We start from the raw sequence: 21,778 nt of genomic DNA, 5'->3' as shown, positions 1-21,778 counted from the left end.
CTTTTTTTATTTTAGAAATATGGGGATGTCCGAAGTGAGTGTGTGGAAAGTATGCGCAGCAGGAACAGGCTATATGTCATTCAAACTCTGGAAGCCACAACAAAGCAAAATGTGGTGAGTATGTAGCAGTGCATTCATATAAGCTCTGGTAAATCTACACCCATGCCTTTGCTGATTCATAGAGGATGTGTGCCTTTTTTATACCCTAGAAAAATAATTCTGATTCAAGTGTATTATTTCTCATATGTAGTTTAGCAAGAATCCGGAGCAAGATGAGCAAATCACACGAGAGCAAGGAGTTGGTCTTTATGCAGATTAGCAAGTGAGACCACGTCCATAAAAGAATCGTAAGGAAGGCAAGTGTGAGAACAATGAGCTCTGAGTTCACAGGGATTACGGAGCTGCCTGTTCAAATGAGGAATACAAGTGGAAGCATAGAGCTAAATGTGAGCAATTATACATTCCCTGGAAATCACAGCTTTGCCTAGACACTGAAGGGTCCACAAGGACTGGGAGATAGAAAGACAACAGCAGATAGTATGCATATGAAAGGTAATGGGGAAATCAGAAATGTAATGTAAACCAGAGCAGAGACGGAGGAATCTCAGGAAGGTGCATCCGTCAGTGCAACTGTAGGAATGAGGAAACAGGATAACGCACAGAGCTCCACCCTTAGGCCATAATCTTAACAAGGTTTGATGAAGGGTAGGACTACATGGACCAGTATAATAGTATGAACCAGGGCTAGAGTAAAAAATGGAGCAGCAATTGTAATGTTCCCGTGGGTGTTTTGTAGTAAATAGGATTTAGACTGGATCCACAGGGCCAAATTGAGTGTCACGTTGTGCCAGGATGATGGAATAGTACAAGTATTCTCTTTTCACCCCTCCTGGGTGTGTGGGGACGTTTCCCAGGAACTGAGACATCTATCAGGAGATGCAATGCACAGGTTCCTTACTGATCCCCACCCGTGGCCCAAGGTAATACTTGACTGATCCTACTTGCACAGCCTCTAACTATAAAGCCTGTACAAGATTGTCGTCCTAGTTATGTCATGTTCCATCTTACATTGACAGTTGCTTCATTGTACCACATACTGATATCAAATCAGAGCTTACTCTGATGTACTACTCTAAAGGAATGCAAACACGCACCACTTAAGGAATGTACTCTTTTACCAGGATATTATCAGAGACTCTCCTTAAATGTTCTTTCATGCCCTAAAACATGCACCTCTAGTCCGATAGATGCTGTTGAAGACTGAAGCGTTCATGTATCCCTATTCTCTGGAACTTGGAGGGGAAATTACTGCAACTCTGAAGTGGACACAGCATAGAGGAACCTCTCCAATTCCTGAGGCTTCAGGCTCTGGCTCAGCTGTCCTCTCCATATGAGTCTTGGCCTTTTGAACACTGCCTCTGGCGCTGCTCCAAACCTTCTAACAGATGTCTTAGGTCAAAGCTTTGAAAGTGTGCTTTGGGAACTGGGGGAAACACAGTTAGACCATTCCATGTTTTCTCCACTGAAACCATTTTCTCAATGTTTAACCCCTGTTCCTTTAGAGGTCGGGCTGCAAATTGTATTTTTATCATTTTAAGAATGCCATTGTCCGAGTGAAGGTCATCTGCTGTTCATTGTGGGCCTCCATCCATGTATTTGCAACCATTGGGTTGGTTTTAGATGGCTGTTTCAGCACAAAAATTGTAAGGTCGCAAAACAGTCCCTGCAAATACAGTGAATGCTACACCCGGAGCCTTTAATCTGTATTTGCCTCTGATCCGGTTACCTATAAATAATGTTCAGAATATACAGAGCTGTATCGTGGGTGGTGCATGTGGGAATGGAAGGCAAAGTCATGCAGTGCATTTGTCCGGAATACATTCTAGAATTAAAAAAGCTATTGGGCAGCACAAAAAGTAGTAAAGTGAAACATAAAGGCTATTCAACATAACCAGGCTTTCCATAAAAAGCACAATTCAACAAATATGCATAGTGTAAACACTGTATCTTTGGGTTTTCTGCCCAATAGGCCAAGAAGCAAATGAGTGAAAAGGGAGTGTGGGGTTTGAGGACTTCGACTCAGTCTCAAATTAGGAACTCCAACCACACAGTTACCCAGTGCGGTTCGACACTGGGTAGTTCTATTTAGGTCAGCATTTCCACAGGAAATGCATTTTTTGTTTTGCTAATAACTTTGTCCCTATTTGACGAATCTCCTAAAAACTTTCCAAAAAAGTACTACTTTTGGACTCGTTTATGGCTGGAAAGTTTTGGGGTAATCCGTTTATCAGAGACCAAGAAAAATGTAGGTCCCAATACGCAGAATCCCCATACATTATCCATAAACTTCTTTAAGAAGCACTACCGCAAACACTGCTTAATGGAATCGCAGCAAATTTGTCAGGAAGGAAGCAAGATCTTGTATGGAGATTGTGCGTCTTGTGAGTTGGTGTATATCCGTTCAGTAGTTTTTGAGATAATAAGGTTTAAAAATATTTGTGTATCTGGACCGTTGGGTTCGAGGGGCTCTCCCTTGGGCCAGTTCCCTCTTGCGGGAGTCAGACTCTCACTAGTGAGTGCTGTGTTTGGCTGCCAACAACTAACACCACTGGGTTTAGGCTCCAACAGTAAGGCCAAGCCACTGACCAATAGAAAACTAAACAATTGCCAATACTGTTCTCTTCAATCCTTCTCTTTTAACCATGACACATTAGAGTTAAACACAATGTGAGTGCAAGATTTATAATTCAGTCTGAAATATTCACTTTGTTTATTTTTTACTTTGAATACATTTGTTGGTTAAATTTCACCAAATTTGCATTTTCGACATCTACAATAAACATACAAAACAATTTTTACTTTAGATAAAACATTAAACTGTACATATTCAAAATCATTCAACATTCACTCAACATATCCAACAATCTACCACTTCACTCTCTCACACACAGCTGCAACACTCTATTTACAATTGAATACTAATTACAATAATATATAATGGCCATAGACAATGATTTTGTCTAATCACAAAAATTTGGAGCAATGTTTTTAATTTGAAGATCTTGTGCCTCAACAAATAATGGTCTACGCGTTTCGAACTCCTACTTGGTAGGCAGATCTCATCAGGAGCCCTATGGCTTTGCTGAAGAAAAGCCTGGCTCTATTAGACCCGACGCTACACAATCAAGACGACACCATACATACAACTCTAACTTTCTGATTCATGTTAGAGACTTATTTAATGAATCGTCGCTTCTTTGTGGTTTCTAGATGCAGACACTCGGTATAGCCTCTGAGTGTGGCTGTCACACACAACCCGGTTAATGCGGCGTGTGCACATAAGTCTCTAACATGAATCAGAAAGTTTTTGGGGTCCTGATGAGAACTACCTACCCAGTAGAAGTTCGAAACACGTAGACCATTACTTGTTGAGCCATAAGATCTTCAAATGAAAAACATTACTCCCATTTTTTGTGATTAGACAAAATCATTGTCTATGGCCATTATATATTATTGTAATTAGTATTCAATTGTAAATAGAGTGTTGCAGCTGTGTGTGAGAGAGTGAAGTGGTTGATTGTTGGATATGTTGAGTGAATGTTGAATGATTTTGAATATGTACAGTTTAATGTTTTAGCTAAAGTAAAAATTGTTTTGTATGTTTATTGTAGATGTCGAAAATGCTAATTTGGTGAAATTTAACCAACAAATGTATTCAAAGTAAAAAATAAACAAAGTGATTAATTCAGACTGAATTATAAGTCTTGCACTCACATTGTGTTTAACTCTAATGTGTCATGGTTAAAAGAGAAGGATTGAAGAGAACAGTATTAGCAATTGTTTAGTTTTCTAGTGTGGCTGCCAGCAACATGAGAGAGATGTTGCTGGCAGTTATTAAAGGACTCCGAGACTTAGTGCCCTATCCTGAAGTTTATGAAAAAAAAAATATAAGGGAGCAGGGAAGGGATACCCTATCCCCTTATGCCCTATGTGGTGGGGATCCCGTGGCTGCATTGTTTAATTAAGGGGAGGGGCACACAGACCCCTATTTGAATCATTTCAGCCCCAAGGGCCCCATCTCCCAGGGTCCAATCTAGTTAGTATGTTGGGAGGGAGCCATATTTGGCCCTGGGGCCCAATTTATTTATATCGGGAAAGGGCCACGCAGCTCCCCTCCCGGAGCCTTTAATTGCCCCAGGGCCCACCAACCCGGGGCTGACTCACTTGCTGTGTCCCTCCTCGGGCCCGCCCCCAGGGCGCAGAAATTTCCCTGCCAAACAAGCAGGGCAGGGAAACTCGTGTTTGCGCTCTTCCGTTTGGTGCATTAAGAAAACTCCTGCCAAACGGTATCAAACACAAGTTGGGAGCAGACTAGTATTCTGGTTCCTTGCCCGCACTGATGCATAACATAAATAGCTGCGCGTTCTGGGTGGGAGTAATGCAAGTTGCTGTGCCATGCGGCGGAGGCTCCAGGGAATGACATCCCCTGGAGGATAATAGGCTCAGGGAGGGTGGCCTTGTGGACCCACTCCCTTTAAAATAAAAACAGCCCTGGGAGATGGGGTCCTCGAGACCTATGAGGGTCGCGGAGTGGGGCCCATGGGGCCCACCTCCCCTTTAAAATATAATCGCCCCTGTGGGATGTGGTCCCCAGTACCTAATAAGGCTCAGGGATGGGGGCCATATGACCCCCTCCCCTTTTATTAAATTTCCAGCCTTAAGGGATTGTATCCTTGAGACCCACTCAAGGATAACATCCCTGAGTGGATTGTATCCCTGGCTGCAGGCGATGTGGTTCATGGGCCCTAATAAGGCTTGTGGCATTCAGCTCCCCCCTCCCCCTTTTAAGAAATGGAGAGCACTGGTGGATGGGGTCCTTGGAGCCTGGGAAAGCCTGGGGAGGGAGCCATGTGGCACACTCCCCCTTTTGTATCGTATCTGGCTCCAGGGGATGGCGTCTCCGGGGCTTTTAGAGCTTGAGGATGTAGGCCAGGGGGCCCCCTCCCCCTTTTTTTGCAACTGGCCCCCATGTGTTCCCTGAGGCCTATTAAGGGTCAGGGAGGGCACTGCACACCCCACTTACCTTAATAAATATGTTTTTCCCCAGGGTTTGAAGGCCAATCCTACGCTGCGCACACCAAAGGCTGTGCGTGGTGAGCAGACTGCTGCAGGTTTGGCTATAGGACCTGGCGGCAGGCCAAGCCCTGTGACCAACACCTGCTGTGCATGGCCAAAGGCTTTGTGCAGCGTGGGGTTGGCTGCCCTCAGGGAGTTGGAAACAGGGCCTAGCTGCAAGACAGACCCTGTGGCTACCCCACGTATGACCAAAGGTGGGTTTGGGTCGCTCCAGGTGGCTGTCTCTAGAGAATTGGACGCAGGGCCTCGCTGTGCAGCGGTGGGGTTGGCTAACGTATGGTAATAAAATATTACTTTACATTAAAAAACCTTGCAAATTCACTGAAAAAAGCAAAGGTTATTTTAATGTTATATGCAAATGTAATAAAAAAGAAAACCTTAGACATTTACTGAAAAAACAATGGTGAAAGTAACCTTAAAACGATACCATTACTTTAACCTTTCAATTTGTTTTTTGTGAAAAAAATAAATATATATATCTATATATATTGCCATCAAATTATTCCTTTGGCAGCTCGCTCACGATTGGTGCAAGTGATTCAGCAAAGGAGGCGAGAATTGAAATTATTATGACCACCAGGAAAGTACTCCCTCACACTCCAGGAGATTGCTTACAAGGCTTATTTCATCCATTAGTATTACAGCCATCACTATCACCAGTTCATAAACCAATGCGATTCAACCAGATTGATCTTGAGCACGGTTAGCGGTGATCCACCTGTTGTGTCTATTTAACACATATTCCCATGTAGCCTGTAATGAGGCATTATGGGAGATGTAGTTCACTCAGTGCCAAGTGCATATTTTGGAAAGTCCAAAAAACAATGTAAACACTTAGTATAATTGGTATGATTAATCACACTATTTTTGAGATTATATCAATTTCATTATACAACCTATTCAGGGCTCGACAAATCTAAAAAATTTCACTTGACCTGCAGGTCGAGTGAGTAGACTTTTCTACTCGACCTAACAGCAATAAACTCGACCCACAATTGATCGCATAATGGACAAAAAAATATGCACATGGTCTGGCTTGACAACGTAGCTGTCACCAGGCAATTAGAGTGAGCATTAGAGTTTGGCTCTGCCCACATGTTGGGAGCCAATTGAGTAAATTTTTTCAGAACATGTGCATCCACAAAAAAGTGCTTTTTTTGCTCTACTCAGTGATCACAGTTAGGACTTGCTTGACAGTGCAACTGTTCTACTTAGTACAGCACCAATGTCATTCTAATTCGTTGCTTCCACAATAATGCAGCATATAATGCCAATTTGCACGTAACGCGTTACAGATTCATTACAACATTGACATTCATTTTCAACTCACATGCACAATATAATATATCGAATCTTATTAAGACCAAAGGAAAAATTCAGTGCAGCGTACTAAGCTAATTACAGATTACCAAATGAAATGTGGACGAGGCAATGCCTCGGTTAAGCATAACCCAAAACCAGAGAGGTTGGTAAATAACATAAATAATTAAGACAGCGAAATAAAGGAAGTTGCAATGCTACCCAAGTGGCAATACCAAAAACACGTTTGAAAGTGCTTATAGATGGGGTAGAGTCAGTGATGTCACTGGTGGTCTGAGAGCTGTGCCGGCGCCTACCTTTAAAAGACACTCTTACAGCATCTGCTCACGGACCCACCGTGACCAGGCAGAAGCCCACCTCCCACCCCACGACAGGGCAGAAGCACTTGTCAAAGTCGGATGTGTTGTTCTTATTTAACTTTGGCGCTGGGAGCAGCAATAACTCTTGGGGGCCTGGGCCGGCAGGAAATTTAAAACATTCCTGTCACAGATTGCGCCTGAAGGCGCCTAGTCCATCCTCCCTGGAATTATAGATGAATTATTGACAATGAGAGTGTGTCCAGGCGACCGGCTCGAGAGGCACACAGGGCATGCCAGCGTCCATTCAGAATTATTCTCCGGTATTCAGAATTCCCGAAGAAGCTGTGCCGCCGAAAGGTCACTGCCATCGGCACTGGGGAGGGGGGGGGGGGGGGGGGGGGGCACCTGAGTTGCCGGAAAAACACTCCGCAAGAGGGAAGATGACCTCTCGGTCTAATTTAATTACTGATGCAAGTAACTACATGCCGCATTACAGACGGCACAAGTGGCGCTGCGGGTCCAACTCCGCTGCTAATCATTACAGTGAATCAACTCAGCCCACCCTGCAGCGCCACCGAGCCCGAGGTGAGCAGGGGATGTCTACTTGCAGGCACAGGCTGCTAGATTACATTAATTATTCAAGCAGAACACGTCAGTCATGAATCACACTCGCGGACTAAAAAAAGTCTTGCAGAATGGCACGGTGAACTTGCACACAGGCAGCGGCGCGCAAAGAACAATAACTGCCACTAGCTGCCCTACTCAGACAGTGACTAGTTCCCTCAGCGAAATCAAAAAGGCACTACTGTGATAAGTTTTGCGGTCGGCCTGGGCTGAGTCTCACACCAGCAGCTGTGAACATATAATGCAGCCAGTCATGACTCGGGGGCTGACCCTTGAGGGTGAGACATGACGGATCAGTCAGCTCAGCTCAGCCTCGTTTGATGAAAAGAAATTTAACGTTGTCAAAACTGACTCACCTCTGCCAAATCGCCCTGCACTCTGTCCAGAGTACCGAGGAGAGCGTGTGGTGGCGTGCTACGTCACTGCTGCACTTTTAGGCAGCACAGCGCGGGGGCAGGCCAGGGCCGTCATTGGTAGCACTTTCACGCGCTACAATATTGACGGCCCTGGCACCCAAACAATAGGCAGTGCGTGCATGATGCATGATGCCCCCTAAAGCCTTTCACCGCGCACCGCACCACCTCCACTCCACCTATCGTGCGTGCATGCATGATACATGCTGCCCCCTAAAGCCTTTCATTGCGCACCACACCGCAATGCTGCCACCTAGAGCCTTCCACATGCTACTGCACCTACCAGATAGCACTCGCCAGGCCGGCCAAGTAGGCCTTGAAACTGACTCGACCTGCACAAAATTCACTCGCATTTGCGAGCGGGCGAGTACATTTGTCGAGCCCTGCTATTGTTTTGTCTAGCAGCTCACAGTCTAGATTATGACCAATTGAGTCACATGCATTGTTCCATTATTTCATAAATTATGGCTCAGTGCTCTCCTTAAATTGTTCTGGTGACTCTGGTTCTAAATTACTCCATGTTGCCCTTCTCTTTAATTTTTATGAGTAGCGCTCAGTGGTATAGTTTTTCCTTATGTTTATTCAGTTCTTGATTAATTGATTTTCGAGATTATAGGTGAAAATTCAGTTCTTGGTCCCCTTTAAATCTATCTGGTTGCTTGGCATGGAAACAAATTATTAATCTCGACTCCCGGCGTCTCAGTTTCGTGACATGGTTCTCGCCTCTCTCACTGGCCAGGATCGTTGCTAGGCCCCAAAGTTCATTTGTTGCCAGGTGTGATTTGAATGTGTGTTCAAATATGTTTCATCATGGCATAGTTGTTGTCATTATTCTGAAAGGCGCGGATGTGCTCCAAGATCCTATTCTTTAGTTGACAGATGGTACTCCCAATGTATCTGCGGCTGCAGTAACATTCTAGCTTATAGACCACATAAGTGCTTTCGCAGTTGATTTTCTCCCTGATATTAAGTATTACTTTTAAAATCTGTAATTTCATTCATGTTCTTACCTATACGACATGCTTTGCATTTTTCACATTTCCTGAATCCAGTTTGAAATTCAGTGATCCAAGACTTGATTTGAGGTTTTGTGTAGTGGCTGTGTACCAGTTTATCTTTGATCTATGGTGCACGTCTGTATGTTATGCTTTGTTTCTCGTTGAGGATTTTCTTCATATCGAGGTCTTTCAGTAGTACATTCCAATGTTTATTCATGATTTTTACAATTTCATGGTTCTCTTTGTTGTAAGTTAGAATTAACCTTATATCTGGGTTTTCATTTTCTTGTGTACCATTTATACTTTCTTTTTTTGTTTTGAAGGGTTTGCTCTCGAGAAATCTGGTCTGCTTTGTTTCTGCTTGCTCTCATATAAGCTGGTTTGGATCCCGTTTCCAAGAATTTGCGTGTTGTCTCTTCTATTTTGGATTCTAGTTCCCTCTTGTCTGAGCAATTGTGTTTCCTTCTAAGAAATTCGCCATACGGGATACTTTTAATCCGTGATTTCGGATGGAAGCTAGAGCCATGCAGAATGCTGTTAGTTGCAGTGGGTTTACGGTATGTAGTAGTTTTGATTTCGCCTTCGTCTACATATACCTGTATGTCTAGGAATTGTATGGTTGTGGTGCTTGTGTTGTGCGTGAATCGTAGACCAGTCTCATTGCAATTCAATGGATTCACTTACTGTATGAATTACTCAGATGTAGCATTCCATATAATGAAAAGATTGTCGATGAAACTTAACCTTAGTATTATCTTTCCTTGTATTGGTCCTTGTCTTCTCCCCAGTCTGTATTTTCCCACCATCCCATGGGGGGGTTTGCGTTGCTTGTCGAAAAAGAAACCCCCCATGGCAGTGCCACAGACTTGACAGTACAATTGTTGATCGAAAGTAAAGATGTTGTTTCTGAGACACATTTCTGCCATTTCTTTTATCCTTCTGGAGTGTTTTAAGTATTTAATGTCTCTCTGTCCCAGAAAATATTCTAATGCACATACTGCCATTTCATGGTTAGTGGAGGTGTAAAGGGATACCACATCGATAGTTGCCAGGATGTATCCATTCTGCCACTGGGTGTTATCTAGGATCCTCAAGAAATCACCAGTGTCTTTTATGTATGAGTTTAGTGTGGTTACTGTTGGTGCCAGGAAGTAGTCAACGTATTCTTATATAGGTTCATACAAGCTGTCATAACTTGAAATTATTGGTCTCTCTAGTGGGTTGATGAGTGTTTTGTGTACTTTGGGCAGGAAGTAGATTGTTGGGATCGTTGGATTATCTTTTCTGAGGAACTTCACTTCCTCATTGGTCAGTAAACCTTTCTCAAACCATCCATTGATTTTCTTTTGCAAGTTTGTCAATTCATTGAACGGATTCAAATATTTTATAATTTGCTGATACATTGAGTTGTTGGGGTGCTTCTTTTTTTTGGGGTGCTTTTTCCATTAGGACGATATTCCCGCCTTTGTCTGCTGGTTTGATCTGTAGATTCTGGTTGTTCATTAATTCATGTAAGGCTTCCATTGCACCGTTAGTCAGATTCTCTTTCTTGTTGGTACGTGTTTTGTTTTTTCAACATTTCTAAATCTGATGTTACCAATTCATAGTAGAGATCAATTTTATTGCCAGGGTTCAAAATCGGGCAGAATTTGAATTTGGGTTTAAAGTTAGGTTTTTCTCTACCAGTGGTGTTTAGTTTCAATTCTCTTAGGATGTCTTATTCATGCATATATTCATCGTGTAAGTTAGGTGCTAGATCATATATTGTTTTCACATTGGGTACTGCTTGTTGGTGCTGTGACTTCCTCTGTACTGGGCATTGATGCCTTTTTGTGTTCTGCAAGGAATTTAGTCAGTTTCAGTTTGCAAACAAATTTGTAGGTGTCAATTTTGGTTTCTACAAAGTCATGATGTATTTCTGGACTGAAGGTTAGTCCCTTGTTCAGAACTCTGCATTGGTTGTCGGTTAGAGTTTGGTTGGATAGATTGATGATCAAGTTGGTTTTTGTTCTAGATTCTTGTGTTGGACTCATTTCCTCTGTTTGCTGCGTTAGGGGTATTGGTTTGTGTTTCCTGAGGGTTCTCCTTGTTTTTCTGCGTCTGATTGGTCAATCGATTTTCCTAGTCCTCGTTTTTGTATTGATGTTTGTCCTCGTCCTCTTCCGTTACCTGGTCTCTGGTCTATATACAAAAGTCTAATTTCCTCTAAAAAAACTGATTTATTGTTGTGTTGGATTCATTTCCTTTTATTTGTTTATCCATTAATATCTTTTTCATTTGAGATGTCATCAGTGATGTCACTAACCATGTTATGAGTGATGAAATATGTGCGGTCATAAGCAGTGCATTTCAGTGCCGTAAGGTATAGTTAGCTCAGGTAACTAGAACTGCTGAATTTCACTGGTTTTGTACAAGTGAAATCTGAGCCTAACTATAACGTCCCTATAAGATTTGTTTTTTTTTCTAGTGAATTCCGAACTAACTATAACGTCCCTATACCCTTTGGTTTTTTTAAGTGAATTTGTAAGGTTTTTCAAATTCTATTTCCGAACTATAACATCCCTGTAACCTTTGTTTTTTTTAAGTGAATTTCTATAGTTTTTTTACCTAGTAGTCACGTTTGCAGAGGGGTGAAGAAAGAGGGCAGGTCTCTGACCAGCTCTCAGGAATACCGCTGTAAGGGACTTGCTGGAGGTAACAGGAGGGCGTCTTGGCCCCCAAGCTCCCTCAGCATTCAAGAGGACTTCATCCCCCAGCCTGAATTGCGCCAGGAGGAGAGTTTGCAGAGTGGTGGAGAAAGAGGGCATGGACTCCGAAGTCCTCACAGCAATCGCGCCCTGTGGAGCTTACTGGTGGTTACATGAGCAGTAGTTGCCCCCAAGGACCTTCAACAGCCAAGGTGACTTCATCCCCCCACCAGCAGTGTACCAGGAGGCACATTTGCAGAGTGGTGGTGAAAGGGGATGAGGCCTCCAAAGACCTCTCAATTCAGTATTGTGGGACTTACTGGAGGTTACAGGAGGGGTAGTTCTCCCCCAAGGACCCTGTGCAGCCAAGGGGACTTTATCTGAACCAACAGTGCACCAGGAGGCGCGTTTGCAGAGTAGTGGTTAAAAGGGGCGGGGCCTTCAGCAACTTGCAGTGGATTTTTATTATTTGTTATTTATTTATTAGAGAGGAGGACCACATAACCCCCCTGGGCCAATTAGGGCCCACGGGACACTCTCCCATGGGGCCAAGCCTTTTTTGAATAGGTGGCTGCTCGCCCCCCTCCCTGGCCAATTTTGGCCCATGGTACCCTATCCTACAAGGCCCGGCCTCTAGTGTGGGTGTCCTGGTCTCACCCAGGGCACTCACGTTGTAGTGTTGGGGACCGCAGGAGGAGCTTTAAGGCCCCCACTGTCCCTGAGAGCTCCCTGCCTCCTGGCGGGAGCCAGCATTGCTTTGACACAGAGATAGCAGCTAACATGCAGTTCCCTCTCTTTCAAGCAATTTTGCTCCGCTTCTAGCAAGCAAGAGCATTTTTTCATGCTCTTGCTTGCTAGAAGCGGAGCAAAGTTTGCTATGGATTAACTCGAGCAGTAGAGCTCATTCCAAGCCATAGCAAACCACTATTTCATGGAGGTGGCACCCTGGATCTTAGCAAGAGCTTGCCCAGGAGGGGCTCCAAGAGGGAGGACCGCAAGTTTGAGGCCCCTGGGGCTGCTCTGCGCCTGCATTCAAATGAACTTATGCCCCCGGGAGGTGGTGTCCCCGGGCTGGGGGGGGAATCTGTGCAGCACCTGCATTACTTATTATCAAAGTACTGGGGAGGAGGCAGTCCCCAGGCCTGGCATGAGGCCGGGAGGCCCCCGATCTAAAAAAAATAATAATGCCGCTATGAGGTGGTGGTCCCAGGGCAGTGAGGAGGCTGAACTGACCTCCCCCACATTTGTCTAAATTCAAGCCCCGGGAGGTGATGGCCAGTAAGCCCCGGGGGGGGAGGGGGGCGGTTGTGTGAAAAGCAGCAAAGAGGTTCAAGAATGTTGTCCCCCTGGTATGAAGTCCCTGAAGGCCTTTTGAGGCTTAGTGAGGGTAGCCACACGCCCATTGTCCATCAAAATAAATAATTTGCCCAGGCGTATGGGGTCCCCAGGGCCAACAATGGCTCTAGGAGGTAAGTTCCCACTTATCTTTTATAATTCGTACATAGAGTTAATCCTCAAAAGACACTGCCCATTAAAGTTTCCCAAAATTATTTTTAGAAGATGGTCATGTGTTTACCCACTGAAGCATGCGTTGACCATTATCTGAGCCCCCTGGCTGATACACAGTAAAGGAAGATTACAAAGAGTGATTTCATTGTTGGGTTGTTATGAAAACTTTGTGGGGAGTATCTTTATTTTGGTTTCAGTGTATATGATTATGAATTTTTGGTGTGAATGTGAGAAAGTAGTTGGGTTTGTGATGTTTGTATATGATGTTTTTATGTCAGTAGGATGAAATAATGAGGTGTATTGTGTTGTAGAAAAATGTGATACTGTCATGTTTTATATTGTAAGTTATATAAAAAAAATCAAAAGAAAATTTTGTAAAGAAATTGAAATAACTTTTTCATGATTTTGTTTGGTCAGTCTTTCGAGGATTAACTCCATGTAAGAATTCGTATTAGTACCTTGTGGGTTATGTCCCCCATTCCTCAGCCTAAATAAAAAATTATGGAGGTGCCCATTGTGAGTTTGTCTGGGACGGGGACCTCAAGCTCTCCTCCCAAATATAGTACAAAAAATAGCGTAAAGATGAATAATAAATAGGTGACAAGATCCATTAATTTATTATACACTGCTCCTAACAAGCAGCACCCCTTATTGCCCCTAGGGCATTTTTTCACAATATATTTTCTTACTGGTGGTACCCCAAAAGAGGCAGGGCCACCCCCAAAGTCTTTTTTTTTTTTTTAGTGTTGTGGGGGGATGCAAGCAGTGTAGCAGCCCACCCAGCAACATTAAACAACATAAAAAAAAACAGAAAACAGTAGGTCTCCTGGGGTAATAAATCCAATCAATCATAACACTTATATAGCGCGCTACTCACTCGGGAGGGTCTCAAGGCGCTTGGGGGAAGGGGTCCGCTACTGCTCGAACAGCCAGGTCTTGAGTTGTCTCCTGAAGGCGAGATGGTCCTGGGTCAGTCGAAGGTGGATGGGGAGGGAGTTCCATGTCTTGGCCGCCAGGTAGGAGTATCCATGGCCCCAGGAGAGCTCATAACCACTCCGAGCTGGGGCAATATGCTCTTCAGCTGGAGTGCAGAGACATGTAGTGGTTGTGTCTACGGTTATCCAGTATTTGGGTGTCTTTCATAGATTCACATGCCTGAATCATTCCCCGTCGTCGAGACGGGAGCCTCCGGTATATAAAAAAGTAATGTCCTAGAGACATACAAAGAAAAGAATAGGCCTAAGGATCTCACCTTAGTGTCCTATCCACGTCCTTTTGTAAAAAGGACCAAAACAGAGTAGGCCCAAGGGTCCCACCCTAGTGGCCTATCTGTGTCCTTTTGTAAAAAGGACCAAAGTAAAGAAACCAACCAATCAGCTACCACCTCCTTCTAGAACCTTCCTGTCAGGAGCCCAAGTCTCTCAGATTTTCTACCGCACGTTGTGCTAGGGAGTCTCCACCTGAGTTCTCCTCAGGAATCTTACTTCTTACTTCAAAAAACTAATTTTCTCATCTTCTCTTATTATGGCTGACAGCCAGAAAAAGGGTCTCTTTAGAGCCTGTTCCTCTTGTGGAAAGAAAAGGCTCCATGTGGAGGACAAACATGAAACCTGTTTATATTGCCTCTACCCTCACCATCAACCAAAGGACTGCAAAATATGTAGGACCTTCTCAAACAAGACCCTCAAGGACCGGGAAGGGCGCCTACTTCTCTGGCTCAACAGGCTGAAGAACAGAGACGACTTGGTGTCAGTAGACGGTGAGAGTGTTTCTGGTACTTCACAATTTTCCTTGAAGAGGCCAAGGGTTACTTCCCCTAGCCCCTCAGACACCCCTCCTGAGAAGACTCTTAAGAAGTCCTCAGAGGGCAAAGCCTCTGTGTCTGGCAAGGATCTTCCTGTCACCAGGAAGCAGCCGCTGACCTTGACGACGACGACAGCGTCGACGATCTCTTCAGCGCTAAAAACTGCTTCAACGTCGACGACGACAGTGTCGACGACGACAGCATCGTCGGCCACCTCCTCGATGACGAGGACGACGCCTTCATCGTCGGCGAGTATGCCAATGCCGTCGACCATTCCAGTCACTTCATCGACGACGAAGATTTTACCGTCGACGACGAGGCCGACGTCGACGAAGACCGTACTGTCGACGAAGACTACCTCGTCGACGAAGGGCATCCCGTCGACGACAGGGAAACCGTCGACGGCGGGGAAACAGTAGACGGCGGAGAAATTGCCATCGACGAGGACACCGTCGACAGAGACACAGTCGACGACGGGTAAATTACCGTAGACGAAGGTAATTCCAACGACGGCACGGTCGACTCAGGCATCGACGACTGCAGGTACATGGAAGGAGTCTGAGTTGCTGTCGCACGCAATGGATACCTTGCCGTCTCAAACATCCCATATCACCCTTAAAATCACGAAAAGGCCAATTACGCCAGTCCTGACGTCGCCCAGTAAGGTGCAACAACTGCTTCCCGCCTGCCTACTACATGGTGAAGAGTCAGAGGAAGAGTTATGCACACAAGCCACTAGCCCATCAGACTTGGTGCTCAAGTGCCAAAGCACAGACGAGGAACCGGAAGAGGAGGAGCATATAGAGCAATCAGTCCATGCTCAGGTGCACACACAGGTTACACCAATGGTGTGCCTACCAGCATCCATTGTATCTGACCTGCAATTCTTAATCAAGGACTACAAGCAGTGGTTTCCAGAGAAACCCACTACGCCTGCACCTCCAGCTGCACAGATACCCACTCCTTTGTCTCGACACAAGCCGCCACCACTGGTGCTTAGTAGAGACCAGAAGCCAATACAAGAAATCCACTCGTCTGAGGACGAGGAGAGAGATCAGGAAGAGGGCGAGGTCCGTGACGATGAGTCAGACCCAGATGTAGACCAGGACTATGTCTCACATTCTCCGGCTTCCCCAGAACCACTGTCTTCGGAATCACCACCCGCAGACATCGGTGGGTTCCATAATCTTGTAGAGCGAGCTGCCAAACGTTTCCATATGTCTATGGAAACTCAGGAAACTGAGTGCTTCCTTTACGACTTCAAGGAGCCTACTAAAAAGACAACCAGGTCAATCCCCATCATTGACTTTATCTGGAAACAAGGTAAACAACTGATGCAAACGCCAGCTTCAATCCCAGTTGTGGTACCCAGGCTCGATAAAAAATATAAAGCAACCTCATCGGCGCCAGCATACCTCACAGGTCACCCCAAGGCAGACTCTGTGGTAACCCAAGCGGCACAGAAAAACTCACGCAACCCAGCATCGCCTCTGTCAACGCCACCTGACAAAGAAGGCAGAAAACTGGATACTATTGGCAAGCGGTTCCCCACCACGTCGGCCATGACGGTGAAGGTCGCGAATTCCATAGCACTACTGGGCCGCTACAATCGACAACTCTGGGTGGATATTGCACCCTACCTGTCTAATCTGCCAGAGGATTTAAAGGAGGAGGCTCATTCGCTTCTCTTGGAAGGCCAAACATCTGCCTCCGAGCTCATAGACTGCGCAATGGATGTAGCCATGACCGGCTTCAGGCAACTGGCAGGAGCCGCTGTACTCAGACGACAAGGCTGGCTCAAAGCCACCTCTTTCCGCCAGGAAGTGCAAACGAAAATTCTCGATATGCCCTTCGACGGCCAGCATCTTTTTGGTGAAAAGATTGATGAGGCCCTAACCACCATTAAAAAGGACACGGACACGGCCAAGGCCCTTGGAACACTACAATTCCGGAACCAGTCCTTTCGTGGCAACAGAGGTAGAGGACAATCCTCATATAAGGGCACCTACCAGAAAAGGTCTTCCTATTCGTACAACCAACCTAAACCGCAATACCAACCGCGACAAAACCAACAAGGGCGTCAGACTTCCTACGGCAAGTCGAACTACAGGGGCAAGAACCAGAGAAGACCTGCTGGCAACCGTCAATGACTCGTGTCAATGGCCAGTCCATCCACCGTTGCATTTTTTTAAAATTGGAGGTAAACTCACGTACTTCCTCAACAACTGGAAAATGATAACAACAGATCGGTGGGTGCTCCAGCTCATTCAATTTGGACATTCTCTAGAATTTGTCACAATTCCCCCGACAACACCACCTCGCAATCGGTCCCACAGGCACCTACGATTGCTTCTTCAGGAAATCTCTTCCATGCTACAGAAGGGAGCGATAGAGAGAGTTCCACCAACCCACAAAGGAAAAGGTTTCTACTCCCACTTCTTCCTGATCCACAAGAAAGGGAAAAAGTGGAGACCAATCCTCGACCTCAGGGCACTCAACGTGTTCCTAAAGAAACAATCGTTCCGTATGGTGACACTCCAGGAAATCCTGGGACTCCTGGAAGAGGGGGACTACATGACGTCCTTAGACCTGCAGGACGCTTACTACCATATTCCTATCCTCAAAGGGCACAGAAAGTACCTCAGGTTTGCGGTAGCTGGACAACACTACCAATTTCGTGTCCTTCCGTTTGGCCTCAAATCGGCTCCACGGATATTTACCAAATGCCTCTCCCCTGTGGCAGCCTTCCTTCGTCAACAAGGACACCAGGTCTTCCCATACCTGGACGACTGGCTGGTGAAGGCACAATCCGAGACCGCCGCAGCCACATCCTCCAGCGCCTGTCTGAATATTTTCCACCGCCTAGGGTTGACCCTCAACCACGAGAAATCGGCACTGGAACCCAACAAGATCATTACATTTCTTGGAGCGACTCTGGACACGGAACGCGTCAGAGCTTTCCCCTCTCAGGAGATAAGTCAAACTCATCTCCCTGGCCACGTCAGTGGCATCACGGAAGACTCTGCCGGTCCGCACCTTCAAGTCCCTCCTCGGCATGATGTCCTCCTGTATCATGCTTATTCCCCACTGCCGCCTCAAAATGCGCCCACTCCAGGAGGAGCTGACGAAACAATGGACACAAGCTACGGGATCATTCGAGGACCGCATACGAGTCACTCGAACCATGGTCAACCACTTACAGTGGTGGAGATCGCTCAAACACCTGTCACAGGGACTGCCGTTTCTGCTTCCTGCAGAACCACACGTCATAACAACGGACGCATCCCTAGAAGGCTGGGGAGCGGTCCTCCAGGAACTCCAGATCAACGGCAAGTGGACTAAACAGGAAACCAAGCTCCACATCAATCTATTGGAGTTAAGAGCGGTCTTCCTAGCTCTTCAAGCTTTCCTACCACGCATTCGAAATTCCCCAGTGCTCGTCAGGACAGACAACACCACGACGATGCACTACCTGAACAAACAGGGGGGGACGCGATCGCTCTCACTCTCTCGAGAATCGCAAAAGGTCTGGAACTGGCTTCTGGAGCATGGGATTACGCTGAAAGCGGAGTAGGTCCCGGGCAAGGACAATGTCTTGGCGGACGCCCTGAGCAGAGAGGGGTCTCCATCCCACGAATGGGAGCTGGACACGGAAGTGCTGGAACACATCTTCGCGGAATGGGGAACCCCGCGAATAGACCTCTTCGCCACCAGAGAGAACGCCAAATGCCCAAGCTTCGCAAGCAGGCATCACCACCCAGGAACCCTCGGAAATGCATTTTCCATCGCATGGCGCAACGTATTTGCGTACGCCTTTCCGCCATTTCCACTGATACCCAGGGTTCTCAGGAAGATGAAGTCGGAGCCCTGCACTCTGATTCTAATCGCTCCATTCTGGCCGAGGCAGCACTGGTTCACGGACCTTCATCGCCTCTCTGCCCAGCCACCTATTCGCCTGCATCAACATCCAGCTCTGCTCACAATGTCCCAAGGACAGGTACTTCACCCGAATCTGAGCTCTCTAAAATTGTCAGCTTGGCTCCTGAATACCGCGAATTCAGCCACCTAAACATTCCGCAGGAGTGCAGAGTCGTCTTTGCAAAAGCTAGAGCGGACAGCACTAATTAAACCTACTCACTAAAATGGAAGCGGTTCTGCTCTTGGTGTGTGGCTAAAGGCTTCCACCCCTTCCGCATCACTCCACAGCAGCTACTACCATACTTACTGCATCTAGCGCAATCGGGCCTCGCACACGCATCCATCAAAGTGCATCTAGCGGCGATCTCCCGATTCACAAGGACTTCTACGGGTCCATCCCTGTGGGCAAACAGACTTATAAAACAATTCCTTAAAGGTCTTTTCAGGTCCTGCCCACGACCAAGACCGATCCCTCCGTCGTGGCACCTCAATGTGGTCCTTCACCAATTAATGAAGCACCCCTTTGAACCCATCCATAAAGCGGAGATCAAATTCATCTCATGGAAAACGGCCCTCCTCCCAGCTTTGACCTCTGCCAGAAGGGTCAGTGAGCTGCTGGCCCTCTCAATCCAAGATCTTTTTATGCAATTCAGGACGGACAGAGTCATTCTACGTACTAATCCTCGATTTATTCCGAAAGTCCCCTCGGACTTCCACCTAAACGAACCAGTGGTACTCAGGTCATTCTTCCCAAATCCTACCACTGCAGCCGAGAAAGCTCTGCATTCCCTCGATCTGAAGAGATGTCTTAAATTCTACATCGACAGGACACAACACTTCCGAAAATCATCTCAACTCTTTATTGCCTTTAATAGACCACGGAAAGGCATGCCTTTGACGAAACAAAGTATTTCAAGGTGGATTTCTTCGGCGATCACCTTTTGCCATGACAAGGCCGGACGGCCTTTGGACTCACGAGTCAAAGATCATTCGACATTTGCGGCGCTGTTCGCTGGAGTGCCGGTGTTGGACATCTGCAGAGCGGCGACCTGGAAGTCCCCGCACACCTTCACCAGGCACTATTGCCTGGATACTGAGCTGATGAAGGATGCAGCAGTGGGCCGAGCAGTGCTTCGCCATCTATTCCAGTGAGGTGAGCCTTCCTACATCCCTCCATCCTTTGCTGGTATGCTAATTTTTTTGCTATTACTTACATGTCTTTGCAATTTGTTGATTTGCAACCGTGTGATATGTATTACCTACATACTCATATATGATGTTCCATCACAAATGTGCATTATACATTGCTTGCTACTCTGATTCAGGCATGTGAATCTATGAAAGACACCCAAATACTGGATAAGAAATGCGTTACTTACCTGTAACTGCAGTTATCCAGTATTAGTGTCTTTCATAGATTCACATGCACCCTCCCGCCTCCCCTGGAAGGACTCACCTATCTCTCTACCAACTTTACGCCTACCTAGCTTGGTGCGTACGAAAATCTGAGAGACTTGGGCTCCTGACAGGAAGGTTCTAGAAGGAGGTGGTAGCTGATTGGTTGGTTTCTTTACTTTGGTCCTTTTTACAAAAGGACACAGATAGGCCACTAGGGTGGGACCCTTGGGCCTACTCTGTTTTGGTCCTACTCTGTTTTGGTCCTTTTTACATAAGGACGTGGATAGGACACTAAGGTGAGATCCTTAGGCCTATTCTTTTCTATGTATGTCTCTAGGACATTACTTTTTTATATACCGGAGGCTCCCGTCTCGACGACGGGGAATGATTCAGGCATGTGAATCTATGAAAGACACTAATACTGGATAACTGCAGTTACTGGTAAGTAACGCATTTCTTGCACTTTGTGCTTTTTTTAATTTTTTTTTATTATAAACTTTTATTGTCATTCAAGCGCAGTTACACAGCAGTGTGCCTACAACCATATGCGGCCGGCAGCAATACACACACAATAAGACAGTAGGATCCTTAACATTTATGAACAAACAGTGGAGGGACAGTTTGAGGTAGCCATCAGTAGAAGCAATCAAATAATGAGCCAATTATAACAGGTCTATACACTAGGGAATCCACATGTGGGTGATCGTTAAATGGCAAGAGTGGTCGTAAGACCATGCAACCAGACATCAGGTCCCCAACTCGGTAGGTGAGGAAGTACAGCCCCCATCCAGCGTAATACCCACTTAAGTCTCTCGAATGGGGGGAGAACGAAATCACAGTTTACAGCAGAGTACCTAAGGATCCGGACAAGAATGCGTAACAGTGAATAAGACTCATTTAGGCAGGATCACACGTATCCGTCACATCTGTACTTACATATAGTCATTCAGTTGAAGCACTGTGGCCAGGCATTAAGCCTCGCTTCACTTACACCAGTAACAGCATAAACATGTAGCAGTCCTCCCTTTCCATCCCATTGCAATTCATGACATATCATCTTAAACTGGTTCTGCTATTAGGGGTACATCCTCGGTGGCCATATCCTCCTCCCCTTGTGTTGCAGTGGTGAGTAGGTAAGTCTGCAAAGGGCCCCAGATGTCAGCCAGCCTGGAGTTAAGAGGCAATAGTTCCGAGAATATTCCGTACTGTTCCTGGCAGTATATCATGTCATGTAACCAATCTTTGAATTTTTAGAGCCCTACCCCGACCCCATCTACATGCCAGGTGTCTCCTTGCCAGCAACTGTGCCACATTAGTATACTTCCGAACCGTCCTAGCAATCTTCGCGGTGTATCCCAGTAGGAACAACTGCGGGTCTAGAGCCAATGCAGCATCTATCATCCTGGAGATACACTCGCACACCTGCGTCCAATATTCCTGCACTCGAGGACAACTCCATGCTAAGTGGAAGAAATCCGCCCTCTCCTGACCACATCTCTCGCACCTATCCGATTCGGCCAGGCCGAATCTAAACTTCCGAACTGGCGTATAATACAACCTATGTAGGAACTTATAATGTATAATTTTGAAGCGGCAGCTGGACATCACCGCTCCCGACAAGTCACAACAGTACTCCCATTGCTCATCTGTGATTTCCCTGCCAAGATCCAAG

At 46.0% G+C, this 21,778-nt stretch overlaps 1 protein-coding gene across 1 annotated transcript in view; it reads left to right on the top strand.

Annotated features, from left to right (window-relative positions):
* Positions 1-21,778, top strand: part of TBC1D8B (TBC1 domain family member 8B) — a 1,086,956-nt gene that overhangs the window by 788,204 nt on the left and 276,974 nt on the right. Inside the window, exon 14 of the mRNA XM_078688663.1 lies at positions 16-114. Within this exon, the coding sequence (XP_078544789.1) occupies positions 16-114 (99 nt within the window). The remainder of the gene's footprint in view (positions 1-15; positions 115-21,778) is intronic.

Source organism: Lissotriton helveticus, chromosome 4_1 (assembly GCF_964261635.1).
Source record: "Lissotriton helveticus chromosome 4_1, aLisHel1.1, whole genome shotgun sequence".
NCBI lineage: Eukaryota > Metazoa > Chordata > Amphibia > Caudata > Salamandridae > Lissotriton > Lissotriton helveticus.
The sequence above is the reverse complement of the archived record's forward strand: the minus strand, read 5'-3'. Positions and strand labels throughout refer to the sequence as shown.